This window comes from Phallusia mammillata, chromosome 4, assembly GCF_965637545.1.
Source record: "Phallusia mammillata chromosome 4, kaPhaMamm4.hap1.1, whole genome shotgun sequence".
Lineage (NCBI taxonomy): Eukaryota > Metazoa > Chordata > Ascidiacea > Phlebobranchia > Ascidiidae > Phallusia > Phallusia mammillata.
Window position 1 is genome coordinate 30,648,714 of NC_137255.1, and position 20,755 is coordinate 30,669,468.

General features: G+C 36.7%; 2 protein-coding genes and 1 long non-coding RNA gene across 3 annotated transcripts; 1 reads left to right on the forward strand and 2 right to left on the reverse strand.

Moving 5' to 3' along the window:
- Window positions 1-1,506: 1,506 nt before the first annotated feature.
- On the reverse strand, window positions 1,507-4,835 carry LOC145223957 (uncharacterized). The gene is made up of 5 exons (XM_080090372.1): window positions 4,773-4,835; window positions 4,360-4,461; window positions 3,777-3,951; window positions 3,404-3,622; window positions 1,507-2,935 (listed from the first exon to the last, which is right to left on the reverse strand). The coding sequence occupies exons 1-5, from the start codon at window positions 4,788-4,790 to the stop codon at window positions 2,754-2,756; spliced, it is 696 nt and encodes a 231-aa protein (XP_079946498.1). The 5' UTR covers window positions 4,791-4,835; the 3' UTR covers window positions 1,507-2,753.
- Window positions 4,836-9,347: 4,512 nt separating this feature from the next.
- On the reverse strand, window positions 9,348-13,647 carry LOC145224081 (uncharacterized). The gene is made up of 4 exons (XM_080090509.1): window positions 13,507-13,647; window positions 12,744-12,921; window positions 11,812-12,111; window positions 9,348-11,006 (listed from the first exon to the last, which is right to left on the reverse strand). Exons 1-4 carry the CDS (start codon window positions 13,618-13,620, stop codon window positions 10,834-10,836), a joined length of 765 nt encoding a protein of 254 aa, XP_079946635.1. The 5' UTR covers window positions 13,621-13,647; the 3' UTR covers window positions 9,348-10,833.
- A 1,700-nt stretch (window positions 13,648-15,347) lies between these two features.
- LOC145224796 (uncharacterized) lies at window positions 15,348-17,571 on the forward strand. The gene is made up of 3 exons (XR_013859748.1): window positions 15,348-15,395; window positions 16,421-16,879; window positions 17,272-17,571. It is a non-coding gene; the product is annotated as an uncharacterized LOC145224796 (long non-coding RNA).
- The last annotated feature ends 3,184 nt before the right edge of the window (window positions 17,572-20,755 follow it).

The window sequence follows — 20,755 nt, forward strand, 5'->3', positions numbered from 1 at the left end:
GTATTTCAGACACAGTGTTTCATGTTTTGTATGACAGTTTTAATCTCCATCTCAACTAAACTTGGTAAGTATGATTGATTTATTTTATTATTCAAACAAAATTGTTTTACTGAAACACTACATTTTATTAGTTGATTCCTAATATCACTAACGAAACAACTACAGTATAAAAACAACATTACACCAATGGATTTACATGTAACAAGACTACACAAATAACTAAGATATCAAAGCTTTGCAAATTTTGCAAAGTTGCAAATTTAGTTTGCAGCCAAGCTCTGCAGGTCAAACTGCTGCACTTGCTTACATCAAAACACTTAACAACTCGGAGCAGCTTCCAACCCAAGTTCCAACTCCATCTGTCGGAATATTCCTTCTACTTATGTTTGGATATTAATACGAGAGAAACACAAGAAAAAAGCAATATTTGCCGCATCAGTAGTTTCTCTACAACGAATGTAATTTTATCAAAAACTTCAAATTATTTTTTTTCAACGTCTCATTTATTTGTTGCCTTAAATGCATAATATTTAGAAGTAAAGTGTATTGAAACAGATAGTGGTAAAAACATTTTCTATGATTTTTTTTTCTTTAGCATACTTAGCTGGTCCGGAAACAATCGAAGCGTTGATCCGTGAAAAATAACAATTTTCGGCATTTGTCGTCGAGAGAATGCTTTCTTTTGTGTTTATTAGTAAGTTTTAACAAGGATTTTGATTTTTATTTACTTAAAATTACTATTAGTTGACGCCTAAGATAAATTTGCATCAACTACAGTGAACTGGACACTTCAAAAGTGCGTATTAGAGATTTACTGCACTGAACTAATGTATGCATCTGGGTCTTTCACAGGTTAGACCAGTGCTTCACAAACTCGGTTATCGGGGCCGCATGCGGTTCCCAACTACTTATTTTGCGGCTCCCACCAGACCTTAGAAAACCACCAAATATTGATATTTTAGCTTTCAAGGTAATAATCTTTAGTGATTTTCTCAAGGTTTCGTTTTTTTGCGGCTCCTTACACACTTAAACAACTACCATTTAGCTCAGACAATAAAAAAGTTTGAGAACCACTGGTTTAGACAAAGTTACAAGGTTGATGACTTTGTTTTAACTCTGCACCAACATAACCAGATTATAATTTGTTGATTGTTTGTTCAGTTGCACTAAAATTGTTTTTATTTACCAGCAATTAAAAAATAAATAAATTTAGATTTGACTATCTGTTGTTATTGATTGTTAGCGATTGTTGCAAAAAGAACATTTGTTCCGTTGCTGTAACAGTAAGGTTTATCTGATTAGGCCATGTTTTGTTTTTAAACTTATTAAAATCAAAAACTGCTCGTAATTATTTTGCGCACTTGTTACTTTATCTCTTTGAGCACAACTTTTTAAAGCTACAATGCTGTTGTTAAACTATCTGTCTAGTCCATAGTCTTGCTTTCTATCTAGCCTCGTAAAGTTTCCATAAAAAAAGAATTTGCTAATATGTATTAGGATATAAAGTTTATTTAATATGATATTTTTGTAATTTTCTTTGTACAGGCAGCACCGTAGATAAAAGTGTAAACTGAGAAATTTGCAAACTGCAAAAATGTCAAATGTGCAATTAAAAACGAAAACAACAGAAAATTTAAAAAAGGCGCATCAGTTCGAAAAATTCAAGCCAACAAAATACAGGAAAAGCAATTGTTGGCCAGTAATATTCCGTTGTCAATGTAGAAATATTTTTTACGGGGTTCGAATCCGGGACGCTCCCGGGGACGAATCCCCATCAAGGTTTTTAATGTCTGTATATGGGTCAGGCGCGCCGGACAAAATGGTATAATCGGTTATTATCAGTGAAGCAAATACAAATTAAACAGCAAAATGCGCGCCCCATATCAGCCTAATTGTTGCCACGTCACTTCCACTTAATCATCCAACACAAACCCATCATTGGTTCGATCCGTGTGGTCCAATAATATTTGTTGCGGTTCATTAAAATACGTTAGCTTTCTTTGGCCCGCTGGCCTGCAATTGGGCCACGTTGGGTTTGGTAATCTTTATAGTGAAAGAATTCGGCGTTGGTTTCTTAATTAGGGTAAATAACGGTTTGTTAAAAACAATTATCGACTAATTGACCATAAATATCGAGGTATTATATCAAATCTTATCCTGACTAATTAATTCGTTTCACTTAATGATGATAGAAGCGTTTTTAGTCGTTCACTTTACAACGGTAAACACGTGCGGGCTAAAGGCAAAATAATCAAACTGACACAATCTCTAAAACATTGAAAAAGTGGGTATAAGTTAGTGTTTGTTCTGATAAAGGCTTGTACAAAGACCTGCTTTTAAATACGAAGCCACCAGGAGAACATCAGTCTGATTGGTATAAGTCCTATAGGTTGAATAATTGTTCATGACAAAAACTATACAGAGCCGCTAGCTATAGTCACTTGGTTGAAAAAAGTTCGTTTTTTAAGTGGAAAATAAACATATTACACAATCAGAATGTTGCCATATGGCAAAATAATGTTGCAAGTCATTTTGTCGACAAGAATATTTCTGCTATTAAACAATTAGATAAGCTTGTTGAACAAACCTTTAAAGAAGGATAAAATTGTGTCATTTAAAAAAATCAAGTCAAGCATCGTTTTTGATTCTATTCGAATAAGGAATGAAACTGCGGGGCAAAATGCATGCCAATAAATCTGCTTCTTAGTCAACCTTTTTCCTCATGCTTTTTATAATGCTTGAAAACTGAGTTATTATCTGAAAGCAAGTGAACAACCGGCTGGGACCAAAACAGGTTTAATCACCAGTTGAGGCCACGGGACGTAAGGGTTGAAAACAGGCAGCCGCATTTCAATGTAGTGAATCTCACACTTAAGGTTCCCCCACTGCCACGCTGTGCACTCTCTACTGTAGATGGTGTTGTACATTTGGTCTTCTGCAAAAAGAAAAGTCAAGTTGTTTAAGTCAGAGGTCGGCAACCTTTTAGGCGACGCGTGCCAATTTACTTATTTCCTTGTGTAAATGACTTCGCGTGCCAACGTTTATCTAAATAATAGTGGTCCGTTCCAGCAGATATCAATAATAAAGAGAAAGTAGAGTGTTTTGTTCATATAAAGCTGAATTTTAAGACAACGACATGATAAAAACTATAAACAAGCAGTGTAACAGATCAAAATGTTACTTCAATATAAACGCAAATCGGTTGGCGCGCCATGAAAAACCACCTAAAAACAACAACAGTGATTAGAGGCCGCGCTGTCAGTGTTAATTGTCGTGATGAAGGCGACCTGTATAGGACGTCGAAAGGTCGGTGCAAAAATTTAGTTGCCATAAGAGATCTATAAACTTGATATTATACCTGGCAGCAACAACTTATATATAGAACAACAACAGTTAATCTTACTTGTGTCGTGGAATAGCTCAAGGGGCGTCCCAGATTCGGGGTCGAGCCCGAACAACAGCACAGCCCGTTTCGATTTGTCCCCCATGCACGGGTTCCCCATGATTTCCCGTTTTACCCTGTTGTGGCTCTCCTCCTCAGTGTCATTGCTTGACCTTCGTTTGCGCGTTTGACCGTAAGTCAACTTGTTCAGCTCCGCCGCCACCAAATCCGTTGTTTGTTCTGAAGATGGAAAATGTATGTATTTAAAAACTGCTTGTCAAAACCGCTAAATAAATAATTCAGCTCTTTACGCCACCTATCGAAAATTAGCGAAATGTGGCTTTCCTGTGAGGTATGCTGTTAGTAACTCTACCCGATTTTTATAGATCCCCACCTGTCACAGTGAACTGGTCCTCTCCTTCCACTCGTTTCCAATAGTTTATGTCGTAGGTGAAAACATCGTCAGAGAAATCTTCAATCGTGTCCTTGTACCGGTCCATATATTGGCAGATCTTCAGGTACTTGAAGTAAGGTATGTCCTCGCACATGTCCTTAGTCACTGGTTCATACTGGAATTATAGAAAATAACTGTCTGTGTTTTAATCATAAACATAACTGCCAAACTACTGGTGTATATAGAATACATCATGCAGATGTAAATCATCAATGCAGGTTGCCAGTAAGTTATGTTTATGATTAAATTACTTTTCAAGACCGTGTATAGTGTTCCTGCGTGTCAGAGTTTTGCTTGGTAAACTTTTCCAAAAGTAAACACAAAACGGCCAATAAATAAACTGTTGCTGCCAGGCATAATACGAGCATTACACGTTTATGAAACGACATTGTAAATTACATCGAATGCTTGGTTAAAAAATAAGCCACCCTTTCCAACTTATTTTTAGTTTTTTTGTCCTGTAAATTTTTAGACCAATCTATTGATGTTTTCGTTTCTCAGATCTCGAAAAATCTTGCCTTACCACTTTGTCGGTTTGAGAGTAGACCTTCTGAACGTAATCCATCGGTGTCAGGGAAGCCACAATGTTACTGCACATGAGAACAGCAAACAAAAATCCGAGCATCTGTAACAGAAATAGAAATATTTCCGCTGTACAATGTAATAGCGATTTATAAATCAGGACTTGTACGAATTTAAAAAAGGTATCAATAACACGGTTTGTGAGATTGACTAATTTACAAAACACATCTATGCAGTTCAGTAACTAGAACATAAAATATCAAGGCCCAGTAAATTTCATATGTTTTTCACACTTTTTAAACACAAAAACTCCTCGTTCTTGTAGCATTCTCTTATGTTGGAAAGTCAAAAAAAGATTTTACATTTTGACCGGACTTCAGACAAATTAAAAAAAAAATTAAAAAAATACTTTACCTTTATTGCGTTTTGCATGTTCGCCTTTATTTGATCAGATATAATAGATAAAATTCTCTACATCTACACCTGAAACAACACAAACATTAGATTGCTTAAAAATGTGATGATTTTCAAACAACTTTAAATAGAACTGACTTAAAAATGCATTGTTTGGGCAAGTGACAAACTAGGACCAAAATATGTTTTGTTACAATGCTTGCCTCTGCAACTACAAACCAAAAAACGCTAAAAAAGATTCTTTTCATCTACGTACTGCTTTAATGAATGGTAATAATGGTTGTCATATTTCTCAATATAAATCACAACAACTTTCCGTGGTTCAAAACCAACTCACTTTAAATAGCAACTACATACGGATCTGTTCATAACTTTAATTACGAAAATAACGGCCCAAATAGACGCAAAAAGCGACATGCTTTATTATTCAAACGTTTGGATAAAAAATTATTTTCGTAAAACTGGTTTTAAGAAACAGCAAATCCTTTACAATTAACCACCATCTTAGTTGGCTATAATAATGCGCAAATAAACATACATCGGGCTTGAAATATTGCGCTTCAAGATTTTCCAACTGTAAAACGCTCGTTCCTTGTTCAACTGCAAAACTATGAACACTAAAATAAAATTTCTTTGCATCTACGTATTGTTTAACTATTTTATTAAGCGTTTAGTACAAATGATAAAATCTTGTCATATTTTTTTAAATAAATCGCAATTCCTCCCCCTAATAAACTTTCCTCTGTACAAAACAAGCGCACTGGTTTACAAATTTTCTACTGTAGAACACTGACACTGAACTCCAAACAAACCCTCACCTCACTGCAACCCTCACCTATGTCTACAATTTACTCGTTGTCCTGCACTGCGCCACGCTTATAACCGATCACGTTAATTGCCGCAATCCTTCGTAGGAAACCCCGGTTTGCTGTATTTCACCAAAGACCCACTTAACTGAGGTCATTACAGCGAAATTGACGTTAGTGTGAGATTAATTGTCGGGTTCTTCCTTCAAATGTTGCAGCGAAAATGTCACAGTAAAAGTAGGCTAACCTACGCGGGAAGGGGGAATTAACTTGATGTGTTTTCAGGCTTAAGACATATTAGACTGCGTTTAAGTTAATCGCTTTCCAATCAGTGGTAATTCGAGTTATAAGGTGCAACGTTTCTAGTTAACCTATTAAGATTTCAATATCTATCTCAAGTCTAAACTAGCGTCACAAACTAAAATACAATTTTATATTAACAAAGATTAAGTCTTTTCATTTATACTCAGTCAGGGGTTTTTAACCAGACGTACATGTACCCCCAAGGGGTACGAGTGTTCTTAAGGGGTGCGGGGATGCTGAATCATTAAGGTTGGTTTGGTCTATTCTATATGAATACAAAAACCCAGAGGGATGCGAAAATTGGTTGGTGAATTGAAAGGGGTGCAGCAAGGAAAAAAGGTTAAGAACAACTGTTCTAAATGCATCAAACCTTTTACACACCAACATCTACTTTTAATACATAAAATACGATATAACACACAGGGCAAAAATGGCAGATTTTCTAATTGCATCCATAATTTGACAACAGTCCGAAGTATTAACAACACATCATAGATTATACAAACATAGGCCATTAACAAAGGCTTAGTAAATTGTTAGTCTATGCTACAGTTCTAATACAACCAATCTTAAATCTTAACACATAAAACATCTGCCACGACACAATCTGGGGCAAACCGATCAAATCCTCTGCCGTACGTTTCGTTTTAACACTCTAAACCAGCGGTTCCCAAACTGGGGTCCGCGGTCCTTTAGGGGCCCGTGAGGCAATTTTCGGGGGACCGCGAAGCGGTTGAAGTAATTCTATAATCTTATTTGGCGTCAGTTTGTGCCACTAAATAAGTTTAAATCAAAGTAAAGTTTAGAATCGACTGTCTTCATTGCTAAACAATGGCCTTTATTGAATGACAACTATCAAAAATGCAATTGTTCGCGCACAATCGTAATGTTTTTGTCCTGTTTGTGATGTCATATGCTGTCTTTGAAAGATTGTTATGCGCAATTTTGCATAACTAGGCAAAATCCTGCAATCAACTTTCGTTTTTATGAAATACACATTTAGGCTTAAGGACCGCGAGCCCTCGAAATAATGGCAAAGGGACCGTTTTGAAAAAAATATGAAAAAGTTTGGGAACCACTGCTCTAAACGAAGAATACATGCGCATAAAAGTCACGACAGTACGGGAAAATATCCGTCCGTTATCCGTTTAAAATGCGGTTTTTTATTAATGTTTTAACCACGACAAGCCTAAACGTTTTGTCCTCATTCGAGTAAACCGAGCCGTGTACAAAGGACATGACATCCTGCATTGTCTGTTGGCGAAACGTTTAGCGTTTAATATCATACTTGACGAAAATGAGTCGTTGTCTGTGTTGACATAAGGCAGGGGTGTACAACCTGCGGCCCGCGGTCCACATGCGGCCCTTGATTAAAGGTTGTGCGGCCAGCAGAGACACTTGGATTTAAAATGTACTGGCAAACGAGTCCAATTATTATATATTTTTAAGCAGATTAGTGCGCCCGGCGCTATTTTTCTGCAACCAGGAATAATGTGGCTAGAATCAAATGCGAATTTTACTTGGTATAAGGCATTTTTAATATGCAACGAAGTAAACTCACCTTTTGTTATATAACGGTGCGACCCGCGATCGAATCATCGCAATTGTATTTCGGCCTACAGCGACAAAGGTTGCCCGCAATATGGCATAAGGCTTGTTGGCTTTTGCAAAATATCATACCATAGGAATTACTCCATATAATGTTAACCAGTTGTGTACATTACTCCGTGCGTTTGGGTGTAGTCGGTTAAGGTTAGGATTTTTGCAGTGGCTCCAAGTTGTACGTGCATCTTGCGTAATTGAAAATCCCACGTTGGCGTTTTTTAATCATCCGCTTTGCGTCATCGTATCGCGTCATTTTGCTATTGTTTTGCATTATGACGTAACAAACATGTAAGATGTTCTGAATCATTGTTTATAAAGCGTTACTATTGTTCCCGCACAGTTCAAATCTTTCCGATAATTCCGTTTCTGTTTTGAAAACCAAACACGTTTTTTTCACGCTAATAAAAAACTATTAACAAGGAACCAGAAAAACTAAAGTGTTTGCGTTTCACAACCAAGGAAAAACAAACTTTTGCGTTTTGTAAACCGTGATTTAATGGTCGTTGCTTTAAACCAAGGGTGTGCAACATTTTTCGTCGGTGGGCCATACAACGAATTTCGGACATCAAGCGAGGGCCACACATTTTTTAGACAAAGGGAATTATTACGTCACACTCAGTGAAGTACTTGCTAATTGTTGTATGATCCACCGGTGGGAAAACGCTGATTTAGCTTATATTTGTTACATATAGTATAGCAACTTAGGAGGATTTACCAGAAACTAGCGGGCATTTTGCTGAATTCCTACAAGACTTGCATTTTTTCTCTTAATCAATGTATTGGCGAGGGCCACACTAAATAGCTTGGCGGGCCGGATGGTGGCCCATTGGCCACCTGTTGCACACCCCTGCTTCAAACCAACGCTGGTGCCAACTTGGTTCTATACGTTTCTTAAATTGATTGGCGGTATGAAATTTTGAATGCAATCTGTCAGAATATTATCAGCTTGTTCAAACAACATTACGTAACCATGGAGTGAAAAAGCCTTATACCTCTTGTATGCATTTTTTACTTTTGGCGGTAGTGTTTAGATTGTTTGGAGATACAAGTTTAACTTACATTTTAAATTCTGTTACCTGTATTCTAATGAGAGATCTCAATAAAAAATCTTCAGCGAACTTTTTTCCCAAATAACTTTTTCGCCCGAAAGACAAACCATAATTGAGCTTAATGGCTTCATTTCAACATCAACAAATCCCGTTGTTACATTGTCAGAAATACATTTGAGCGAATCAAATGTATTTGTGTCTGTTCCAAGTATTTAGTTAACGCGCAAACATTGTTAAGCAATTAACCAAAGTATCACTGATTAAAATCAAACAAACAATTTCAACTTGGTCTTGACATCGTTTTAGTTTATTTGTTTAGTTGACATTGTCTAGAACACAGAACAAATAGCGTAATAAGTTTTGTGATCTTTGAACTACGTTACACCGTTTATTTTGTCCTTCTTATTACGGTGTAGCTGTAGCCGGTTTAATCATTATCCACCAATTGTGCCCTTTACTTTTTTCCGCTTCATAACGTTTTAACGTTGCGCAGCTATTTCCAGGTTGGTGATTGTTTTAGTGCAATTGTGTCGCTATGTTGTCTTTCACCAAGCGAAATAAACTCAACTCAATTGATTCTGGTCTGAGATTACAATTTCCATACAAATACAAGCTGAACTACAGCAGTATTTGGTTTTGTCGATTTGCAAAACCTGATAACCCTTTAATTTCAGGTTTGACCTAAAGGTCAAGTGAAAATAAATAACTTTGGCACATGCGTTGCATAAACTTAAATTGTTCTGACCTGATCCTTAAAAAGAAGCAACAAGGCACAACCTTTATCTTTGGGACATTTTTTTCAAACATCACAGTTTTATACAAAAATAATATATGGCGTGCGAAAAAGTGATACAATACAACAGAAATAAATAAAAAGGACGAGAAATAAATGTGTAAACAAAATGCAGAAATTGGCAAGACGTTTGTTTGCACGAAATCACAACGCAAGTTTATAACGCAGTCAAATACATCAAAAGCAAGAAAAAAAAATCATTCTAAGGTTGTTGTTTTTTGCTTTTCCGTAATTTAAGCTAATTTTCTAACTGTAAATTTGTTAACATAGATCAGGTATATGGGAAAGTGTTTCGAATAAAATAACACTTGCCTTTATTATCACCTATTTGAAATCGTTAAAGTTTTAACAAACAATGGCAACTCTTCATGTGTGACGCCTCAGAGTTTTAAACAGACCTGAAATTGGAGCCCGAACCCGAATCGTTTTGAGAAGCCTGTTTAGACCCGAACGTTTGATTGACAGGCCTATACATTGAAGCCTTATGAATGACCAAGACAACAAACACAATAGACAATTGGTCTTGAACAAGGCGTTTTAGGGCTGTTGTCATTAGGTCAGGTCCAGCAACTGGCTACTTGGCTACTTAAATTTATTCAAAAAACAACTGACACAGAGTGTAAAATCTGGCCCGAATCAAGCCCGTTGTTTCAAGAAACCTAAGCCCTACTTACAACTCTGTAACGCCTGTATCAGTCACGTGTTTACGTTGAGTGACGTGTAAGTTGATCCGTAACAACACGCTTCACTCATCCGCTTTTACCACCAGCAATTATCCTCAAGGTTTGGTGCGGAACCCGCTATTAGGTTTCACACGTAACCAATTAATTCAGCGAGAAAGTTCAATGATTGTTAACAACTCGATTCGCCCACGCGATTCCTGTTTTACGTCATAATTGCGGTGTTCTAGTTGTGTTTATTAGCCCTCCCACGCTATAGTTAACCACCCCCCAAATTCACGAAACCAAATCCACGTCATTTATGTTTAATTGTGACCGCATACGTTTCGATTTTTGATAATTGTGTCACGAAACAATGAGGATTGTTAATTGACGAACCCTTTTCAACAAGAATTTAAATTTCACCCTAAATAGTCTTTTTGCGATTTAAGTTTGGAACAGAACGTAGCAATTTTCGGTAGAAATGGTTAACGTGGACAATTTTGTTCGGGGTAAGGATATTAAAACAAAAAGACAGAAAAAAGTTTTGAATTAGTAAAAAAAAGGAAGAAATAACGGGTATGCCCAAATGCTTTCCTAACAGCAAAAAGTCACCGGCATTTATGGATGATTCGCCTGAATTTGTTGCTGGTTTCAGGTTTGTACAACAATCACACTGGTTGGGGCAATTTGTTCAAGTTTTTATCTTGGAACTGGGGACTTAAATTTTGTTCCCAAGCCGCAACCTGAAACTTTTCCAACTTCGCAAAAATTCATGATCGGACCTTAGAAAGTAGCCACGGGTCTGTGTTTCGCCACAAATGACCACAAATTGCCGTAGGTGAGCTAAAAACTTAGAGCACAGTTTGTTGGAATTTGAACCGGTCTCACATGAACGTTGAGAGTTCCTTTGATGAAGACAGCTGTCTCGAACTTCACGTATTGCGGTTCACACCTCATGTTGTAGAAAGTCCGACGCATGCAACGCTTCGTGTAGTAAGTCTGGAACATGTTCTTATCTGTGGGATAAATTGATGGGTTGTTTAGTCGGAAAAAATGGTTTAAAAATTGACACCAATGCGTTTGAAACCTTTACACCAGTGGTTCTCAAACTCGATTTTCGGGGCCGCATGCGGCTCCCAACTACTTATTTTGCGGCTCGCACCAGACCTCAGAAAACCACCAAACATTGATATTTTAGCTTTCAAAGTCATCTTCTTTAGTGATTTTCTTAAGGTTTCGTTTTTTTGCCGCTCCCTGCACACTTATAAAAATACCATTTGGCCCCGACAATAAAAAAGTTTGAGAACCACTGCTTTACACCAATAGTATAAAGGAATATTTCTCTACCAACAGTTATATCACAAACAACGTCTTATATAAGACGCCTTAATCATATCTTGAAAGACAAATTTCTTATAAGCGATAAAACTGCTGGATGAGCAATACTTGTTTATAGATTATTCCTGGTAGCAACAGCTTGTGTTCACCAATAGGTCTATAACATCGTTTTGTGGTGCGTAAATATAAAATATAACAGTTATAAAGGTCAAAGGCTTCTTGATTGGTCAGCCTGGACTTTTAAAATTGTTAAGCATCCATTATTCCATCGAATCCTACTTAACTACTTTATTTACGCTTGGTGACCAGCTGATTCGGTACAACGTCTTCAATGGGCCTGGCTTACAGTGATGTATTTCATTAAATCCTAAACTACATCAATAAGTTTTGGGAAGTTACGTTTTACACTGTTGAAATTGTGATTTTTTTAAAAAACAGCTTTTCGTCGATATTTTTAGATTATATTTTAAATTCCATACGAACCGGGATCCTGCAGAAGTTCCACGATTTCCCCGTTAATCGCGTCGATCCCGTGGATTACGATCGTTTTCCGCGATTTCTTCTCCGCGCACGGGTTGACTCCCTGACTCTGGGTTCCCCGCTTAACGCGACGCAAATGTTTCGGCGATGATGTCGGGGTTTCCCCACCCTGGCTGACGTCACGGCGTTTCCGCTTCTTGTCGTCATCGTCATCATCGTAACTACGGTAACGTGACGTGGACCGGTAGGGGTGGTAGAATCTCACGTAGTTCGAAACTGTTGATGCAGTTCTGTCTCCCTCCTCTGATGGAACAAAACGGTATCAAGTTATTTCTAGAAAATTATAGTACGCCAGGCCTATACACATGTGAGTGCTTGGGAGACCGACTTGATTCGGTACAACGCCTTAAATAAGACTTCAATGGTGGGTTCGAATCCCACTGCATGCTAGATTTTTCTAGTCTATATGGGAATGCTTGAGAGACCGGCTGGTTCGGTGTACTGCCTTTAATAGGCCTGACGTGCTATGAATTATCGATATGTATGCCGTGATCACTGGTCTGCATCATCGCTTCAGGGATGCCAGTATTGAAATTATTCATCTTATTTGTAGAGAATGTGTATTTATTTTGGTGCCGCGGTTTATTGTCTTATCGGGTTGCGTTTACGTTCTCAAGACCTCATGCTTCCACTTCTAAGTTTGACGCAAATATTTGCACGAGTTGAATCAAATAAAGTTTCCTATTTTATTTTTTCCAAGTTTTTAAATTTTATTTTACTTAGTCTTGGGATTTCCTTTGTTTCTCATTCATTTTGGCGTGAAAACCAATAAATTGGCCACTTGTTCAAATAGACTCACTTTGCGAGATTCTTTTTTAAAATATAATTCATTCAGTTTTTTTTATCTTTTACTTTGAGATTCGACGATCACTCACCTTTAACTTCAGTCTTGGCCGCCAGATCGTGATATTTTCCCCAATAGTTGATCCCGTATGTGAGATACTGATCCGAATACATCTTCAGCTTTGCCGGTTCATCCATATAAATCTGGCAAGCCTTCATACGACGGTGGCGTGGAGAAAAACGGCATTTCAAGCCGGTGATTGGGGTGTACTGTGAAAATTAGAATGAATTTTTAAACAAGTTCAAATTTAAAGCCAAAATTGCTAGATGGCGTGCAAAAAACATGGGTGGGCCAATTTGAGGGAAATGTAATGTCATAATTTTATCGAACTTACAAAAAAAAATTAACTGATCTTGGCGTATTTAGTAAATAAACATGGCACACAAAAAATAGTAGAAAGACTTGAAATCAAAAGTAATCACACTTTTTGAATGCCTTAAGAATTGAATCTATGACTTTGGGTAAACCAATTTTAAAGATATCTCTCGTTTTTAATTCAGCAAACAAGCGCCCCAACACCATAGAAGCGGTGTGGTTTGAACCAATAACCCCGATTTGAATAGAACATAGAACAGGGTGCTCGCAACCCCAAGGAGTACGAGAACTGCTCCTAAGGGGATGCGGGGATGCTGAATCATTAAGGTTGGTTAGGTCTTTTCCATATAAATACGAAAACCCAGAGGGATGCGAAAATTGGTTGGTGATTTGAAAGGGGTGCAGCAAGGAAAAAAGGTCAAGAACCACTGGCATACGATGACTAATATATGTTTGACAACTTAAATGTGTCAACTCACCTCTCTGTCCATCCCGTCTCCGTATTCCTTCGCGTAATCCATTACCGTCATCGATGACGTCATGCCGATTAACGTCATAGCAAGGTATGTGACGTAATAAACAACAATATTCATTTTGTTACTAGTTAGTGTCTTAGTTTGGTGTCTGCAGAAACAAAATCGTTTAAACTCAAATTATAGACTATAAAGCAACAGACACCTGCGACAAAACTACAAAAAGTTTGATATACTTTCTGCATGATTCGTGCACTGTACTACGCGCATTTGGTGTCGTTTACTCTGATGAAGGCGACCTTTATAGGACGTCGAAACGTCGGTATAAAAATACAATCGCCAGATAATCTGTATAAACTTGATATTATGCCTGACAGCAACAGCTTATATATTTTGAACACTGAATGCGCGTAGTTGCGTGTACGATTATATTTTGTTTACACTGGTAAAGGCGACCTGCATAGGACGTCGCAATACAAATACAACCGCCTTTCTGATTTTTGCTCAACTTTATACTGCAATTTGTATATCATCTTCTTTCAATCTAATTCCTTACTCACAAGACCGTCACAAAGTTAGCACCAAATTTCTGTATCAGCTGTCGTCGTTAGCCTCGCCATGAAATCTTGAAACTTTAACTCCAAGCGTCGGTCCCACTTTTATATAAACCTTCCAATTGTTTGTAAACTGTCCAATGTAAAGAGGTTGCCGCCAATTAAGGGGTGGAATTAAATCGCCGATTCCCGCACGTAACACAAGCCCACGTGTTCACGCTATTGTTCAACATAATTACCGTGTTCGTGATCTTGAATCAATCACTATTACGTAACTATTGGAATTAGTGGGCAACAATAGCTTTATTGTAAGCCTCGTACTGGAACTAGTCGGTTTAATGTAAACACTGGCATTACACAATAATGTCAATTTAAAGAAATTAACTTTCTGAGTTTTCGAAATAGGTTGATAAATGTGAACGTATGTAAAAATTAACTAAGCTGTTGCTGCCAAGCATAATGTCAAAAATATCTACAGCTCTTCCAGCAGTTTTTAATACAACAAGCCGACGTTACGATAAAGTGTTACTCTATATTTTTCAGCGAAATATGTAGGCTATATTCCAAGAATATTTTTGGCAGATTTCGTTGCTTGGAAAATACTTTCCATTCTTAGCTATATTTTTCAGGTTTTATCGTGTGTTTGTTTGTTGAATTAATTTAGACAAACTCGTGTACAGCTGTTGATTTTACAAACCAGTTTGTTATGTGTCAGTTTGCGGTCAACTGCACCTGGTCATTCGGACGAAGCGATTTTCTCCTAAATTCCCGGAAAGCTCATCATTTGCTCTGATTGTTTGTTGGATACACGTCACAATCATCGAAACGACACTAAGTGACCAAACAATGGTAATTGTGATGTCATTAAGATGATTGTCAACAATGTAATTTTCCTCGCAACATCTGCGTGAAGTTAATTTGTTGTGAAGCAATTTCTGTTGGTACAAAGCTAACGGTCAGTGGTTCAAACCCCGGCTCCGTAGGGTTGTGGTTTGTCCGCCATAAGAATCCGCCAGTCGTTTTTGCCACAAATGCATTTACAACAAATCACTAAGTAGCTTCGTCACACAAAACTTTTCTTGCAATTTTTATAAACATGCCAAACGTATTTAATTTTTGCATGCAACTGCAGTAAGCATAAAATTTTTAAAAGACAAAATCTAGAAAGTTTTTAATCCCTGCTACACGTAATTACATGATTTCTATGAAACTTGGCGCCATGTTTGGGGACCACGAAGCTGACTTGCAGGGGCATTGGAGTTTCTATAAAACGTGGAAGATGGGCTTCCTGGTTTTATTGCCCGGGTGTTGGAATCGATTGAAAGAAGAAAAATTTGAGAGGTAAAAACAAAATGTATGACTTTTTGTCTTGCTTTATTTTTAACATTTTTTCGCTTACTTGGATAAAACGAGCTGACAATTTCTGTAGCTTCTGGATAAATAACTTATACAAAATATAGTTGAAAATAATAGAAAATTATAAGCTAATAATTTTGCGTAGTCTTTTCTACATTTAAGAAATACTTTTTTTTTCAGAATAGATTTGAACTAATATATTACTGTTGTTGACTGTTTATTACTGTTTGTTACAACAATATCGGTTGCACTGTAGTTCTTTACGCAATCAGCAATCAGTGCCGCTAGTGCTAAGGGCTTTGCACGTTGATTGATCGCGAACCTATAGTAGCCTAACTGTTGGTCACAACGGGTTTGGTGACGAGCAGTTACACAAGGTGGAAGATCTGGTTGTTGCGTTTTAAGTACAATAGCTGCATAGTTTGTAAACTAAAGAAAAAATAAACAACGCTGATAGACTGAACTTGATTTAGGTAGATTTATAGTAAGTAGCCTAATGTAATCAATACCACTGCACAGACAAATCGAAGTTTATTGTAAATTGTGTTAAGCTATAATGATACATTGATGTGTTAAAGGTGATTTGGGCACAAAATATTGTACGACATTTTTGCGTGTTTGTAGATATCAGGGCAATTGGTGATGAATTTATACAAAAATTACTCAACATTGACTCAATTGGACAATTGCATGTTTGGCAACGTTTACCTTGTTTGCTTAGCAAGTTATGTATAGCCTAGCCCAGTGGTTCCCAAACTTTTTTGTTGCGACGCCCCTGCACAAGTTTTTCTGGACTTGCGACGCACCAGCAATTAAAAGTTAATGAGGAAACTTATTATTGAAGTTGTGTTTATTGATACAACAACAAAAACCCACGAAACGAAACTACTCTGCGACGCCCTTGGAAAATTGAAACGATGCACCAGGGCGTCGCGGCACCGCTACTGGCCTAGCCTATATAGGCTACATGTAGATTTCAACGTTTAACTAACTTAATATTTTGTTCACAGTTTTGTTCGACCCCGGGATTGATGACGCAACGACCAGTGATGTAACTCCAGTTAAATGACGTCATTACATTTGTGACAAACCGCGTTGTTAATTGTTTCGTAATAATAGGGGACAATACCGGAATCTTGTTTGTTTGTTTTTTACTCGTTTTGTTTCTCTTTTTCTTCCCTTCTCTATTTTGACTATTTTTTACTCTTAATTTTTTTGTGATTATTTTCGCCGCATTATATAATATGGAGGGTTGTGCACGCCCAATATATTGTTATTGCGGATTTGAAACAAGATTCCGGAATATTTTTTCGCGCATTTGTTGCTAAAACTTCCAAATTGATACTTGACCTCCCTAAAGGAGGGTATTATGACGATTTAATTAAAGTAGAACGCGGTTTGTTATGTTTATATGACGTCCTTCTCCCACCCCGCGGACATTGACGGAACCCACAGGAGATCGCAGCGAGGTGAGATACTTTGACCCTACCGGTTGTGGTCCTACAGATAAAAACGTTTACTAGAGGGAAATAAAACGAATGACGAAGCAAAATTTATGTTTATGGCGTCACAAATAGTATATAAGTATTATTCAAAGCGCAAAGTTAACAAAAATACATAAACTCATTTAATGGTTTGTAAACTTAAAAGAATTTAAAAAAAGTTTAATTCATAATTTTCAATCACTGAGAGTATTTGAACTGAACAGTATCTAACCCTTCAACAGGCAACATGATCATCGACGATCACCGTTTATTTAATTGTATGTCAGACAGATTTCGTAACTTGGAAAATGCTTTCCATTCTCAGTAATTTTCAATCACGAATATTTATAAAGAGGATAAAAACAATTTCTGTCAAGGAATCTTCCAATAGCGAATGGACAAAAGAAAAATGAGAGATGGATTAAAGCAACAAACAGAATGAAGGAACAGCGATCCGACCGAGACTTGTGGTATTTTGTTTGATTAAGTTCAGTTTTGTTGACACAGGTAAGTTTAGATCCGTTGGTGATTTGATGCCTGACAATATTTTGAAACCTATTTCTTATTTTTAAAAGATTAGATCTTCGATGGAAATCGATGAGATGTTGAATTCCTGAACGAAATGTTGGAAGTTTTAAGAGCGGAGATCACAGAATATACGATTTTACCACAAGCAGAGCAAGGTAAGCTTTAAGGCGAATTTGACCCGGACAAATATTAAAACCCCAAAATTTATTCAATTTAGCCAATCAAACTCGGGATACAGCTTGCGCATCTAAAACCGAATCCCCCTGATTTAAATAGAAGTTAAACAATCATAACACTTCACTTTATGTCCACTAAGATGAACTGTCAAAGAATATTCTAATCTGCAGTTAAGGTAGGGGCTCACCGATGCTCCACCTGTAATAGTCCAGATCATAGGAAACCCATTACATTTATTCACTAAAATTTAATAAACTGTGTGTTTAATTATAATGGAAACAAAACTAAACATAAGTTTACATTAAAAATCCAAATAACATACAATACTGTGACATGATAGTTCCTGATTCACCCAAAGTACGCAAACTATTATTCTGACAAAACTGCTTCATACCAGGGCCCAAATATGTTATGGAATTACCATTTTTGCTAGCTTTCAACAAAGCGTTTTCCCGTGTTTATTACAGTACAGAAAAGAAAGGGTCGAAATAGTAGTTGCAATTGTGTCAGTAAAGTTTCTAAAATCCAGGAGATTCATGTTTTCATCGCTTACTGTTAAGTTACCCAGCAACCTGTGGCAAATTATGGCAAGCTTATACTTTAAACATTTAAAATGCTTCCCTTCTTTTAAGGAACCTTCAAACAGCAGATCGACAAAAACAAGGAAGAAAGTGAAGAAATCACCGACCAGGATGAAGAAATTACGATTCGACTGCGGACTTGTGGTATTTTGTTTAAATAATTTCAGTTTTTTGTTGACACAGGTGAGTTTGGGTCTGTTGGTAGTTTGATGCTTGATACAATTTTAAAACCTATTTTTCATTGATAGAAGATTAAATCTAAGATGGAAATCGATGAGATGTTGAATTCCTGAACAAACTATTGGAACTTTTGAGAGCGGAGATCACAGAATATACGATTTTACCACAAGGACGGCAATGTAAGTAGTGCATGATGTGAAGTAAAATTATGGAACTATCCAGTGGTGGGATTCAAATTTTTTGTCAGCCGGTTCTATTACAAAAGTTATATTTTTCAACCGGTTCTGTTACAAAAAGTCCATTGATAGTAACCAGTAATGCTAACCGGTTCGCGTTTTCTGTTTAAGGATTCAGCTCGTTTAAGGAACTCCACCTTCCCACACAGACTTCACCACCAAGCAAGTTTTCATCAACTTCAAACCTGATAAGTTTGTGTTCCGAGTCTGTCGTGTGATTTACCCGGGGATTGTTGAGTTTAATTTGAACATAACAGTCACATTATTTTCACAGCTTTTATCGGAAACGCAGGTTTTATCTTCGAATTAGGCAGTTTGCGTAAAGAACTCTCGCGAACTTTGCGTAGGTAGTAAACAACGCTGGTCGACTTGTGTTTGTTTTGTATTTTTTGTGCTGTTTATGTATTGTAGATTTTCTTGTTGTTGTTTTACGTCTGTTACACAGGCCCGGGTGAATCTTTTTCCAAACCAAAACTTTGTTTTTCAACAACAACATGAATTTAAATAAGTGTTCTACATGACAGACTTGTTTGTATGGTGTGTTTTTAACATTTATTAAACGTATAATTTGCAAATTTGTTTAAAAGTAATTTAAACAATGGTAATATGAATATACTTTTTCATTTCAAATAATCCTAAACATTAAAGTTTTGGTATTTGAAATAATTTGAATCAAAATCAATCCTTTTTTTAAAATAAGTTTAACCAATAATTTTTGTGTTTTAAATAACCTTATCAATAATTTTTTATATAGGCCTATTTAAAATAATCTGAACTATTCCGAGTTTTTTAGGTGCCAGTTTAGTTGAGGAAAGTTGTTTACGAGAAATGATGGCGGTGTACTTCTTAAAAATACGGAAACTTTAATCGAAAGCTAAAATCCAACATAAATATTTAATACAATAATTAGTCGTCACCAAATTGCAGCATTCCAACGTTGGATCCCACAAATAACCCAGTGATTCCAGATTCTGATTCTAAATACAAATTGATAACACAGACTTTAGTAATTGTTAGTTTAATTGAAACGCTTTCAAATAGACCAAAAGGTTAACAACGAAATTCAACCCACAATGAATATTTCAGCTAAAACCAATTTAATCGTTGAATGTAATTCCGCAATCAAGTTTCATTAAATCCAATGAAACAGATTGTGCTGGTGCCTTGATTAAGTTTTGTTTTGATTTTGTTTTTGTTTTTTTTAATTTTTTTATTCTTATTTATTTCTCTTTTCTTTTACTTCTCTTCTCTTTTTTGTGTTCCCCTCATTTTTTTAATTATTTTTTTTGTTTTTATTTTTTTGTTTCTTTATTTTTTGTATTTTTTTTTATATATTTTGATTGATTTTTTTGTTTATTTATTATTTTAAACCGCCACCTGATATGCGGGTCAGTGCACGACCTTCATATTGTCCAGTTGCGGTTTTAAACAAGGTGCCACACCACTAGAGTGCGCCCTATGTTATAGTTTAATTAACAAATTGTGTCAAATTTGATCGGTCAAGAATGAAACACTACGCCTCCCGCAATTTATTGATGCATGCATACGAAAAAAATAACTAATTTTAATTATGCAACGATAGGGTAACCCCCAATGACGTATTTATTGTGGGTTGCTGAAATCGTTGTCAGCTTTCGTGACGTAAGAACAACGTAAGAAGTTCGTTTCACTTAACGTTTAAAATTAAATCGCCTCATTTTTGTGTTTGGCCCCGTAAACCGCCATTGTTAGCTAGAAAGGCTTAGAAGCGTTTTAGACGGAAAGGATTTCTCCAGCGGAGCCGATCAACCAATGTAAGTATGTTAAAGTTGCGTAATACTTTTATTTCAGTTTCGCGTGAATTTTGTTGTTTTTTAGACGATCTCATCGAGGTGTTTGCGTTTGTCGTGCGCCAGTCTGTTTTCCTCGTTTCGGTTGTGGTTCTGCACCGAACGAGGGTTTCTCTACTGCCTTAGATGAAACCCATTGCGTGGGTTGACACCTTGACGCGGTGCAATGGCTTTCAAACCAAGATCAACCCGCAGAACCTTGAGTAAATTACTCAAAAAATGACCCCATGATGTCGTAATTGAGCAGGCTATTCAGTTTTTTTTAATTGATGAATTAAATCATAACAACACAATGGCACTAAAACAACCACCAAGCCGGAAATAGCGCAA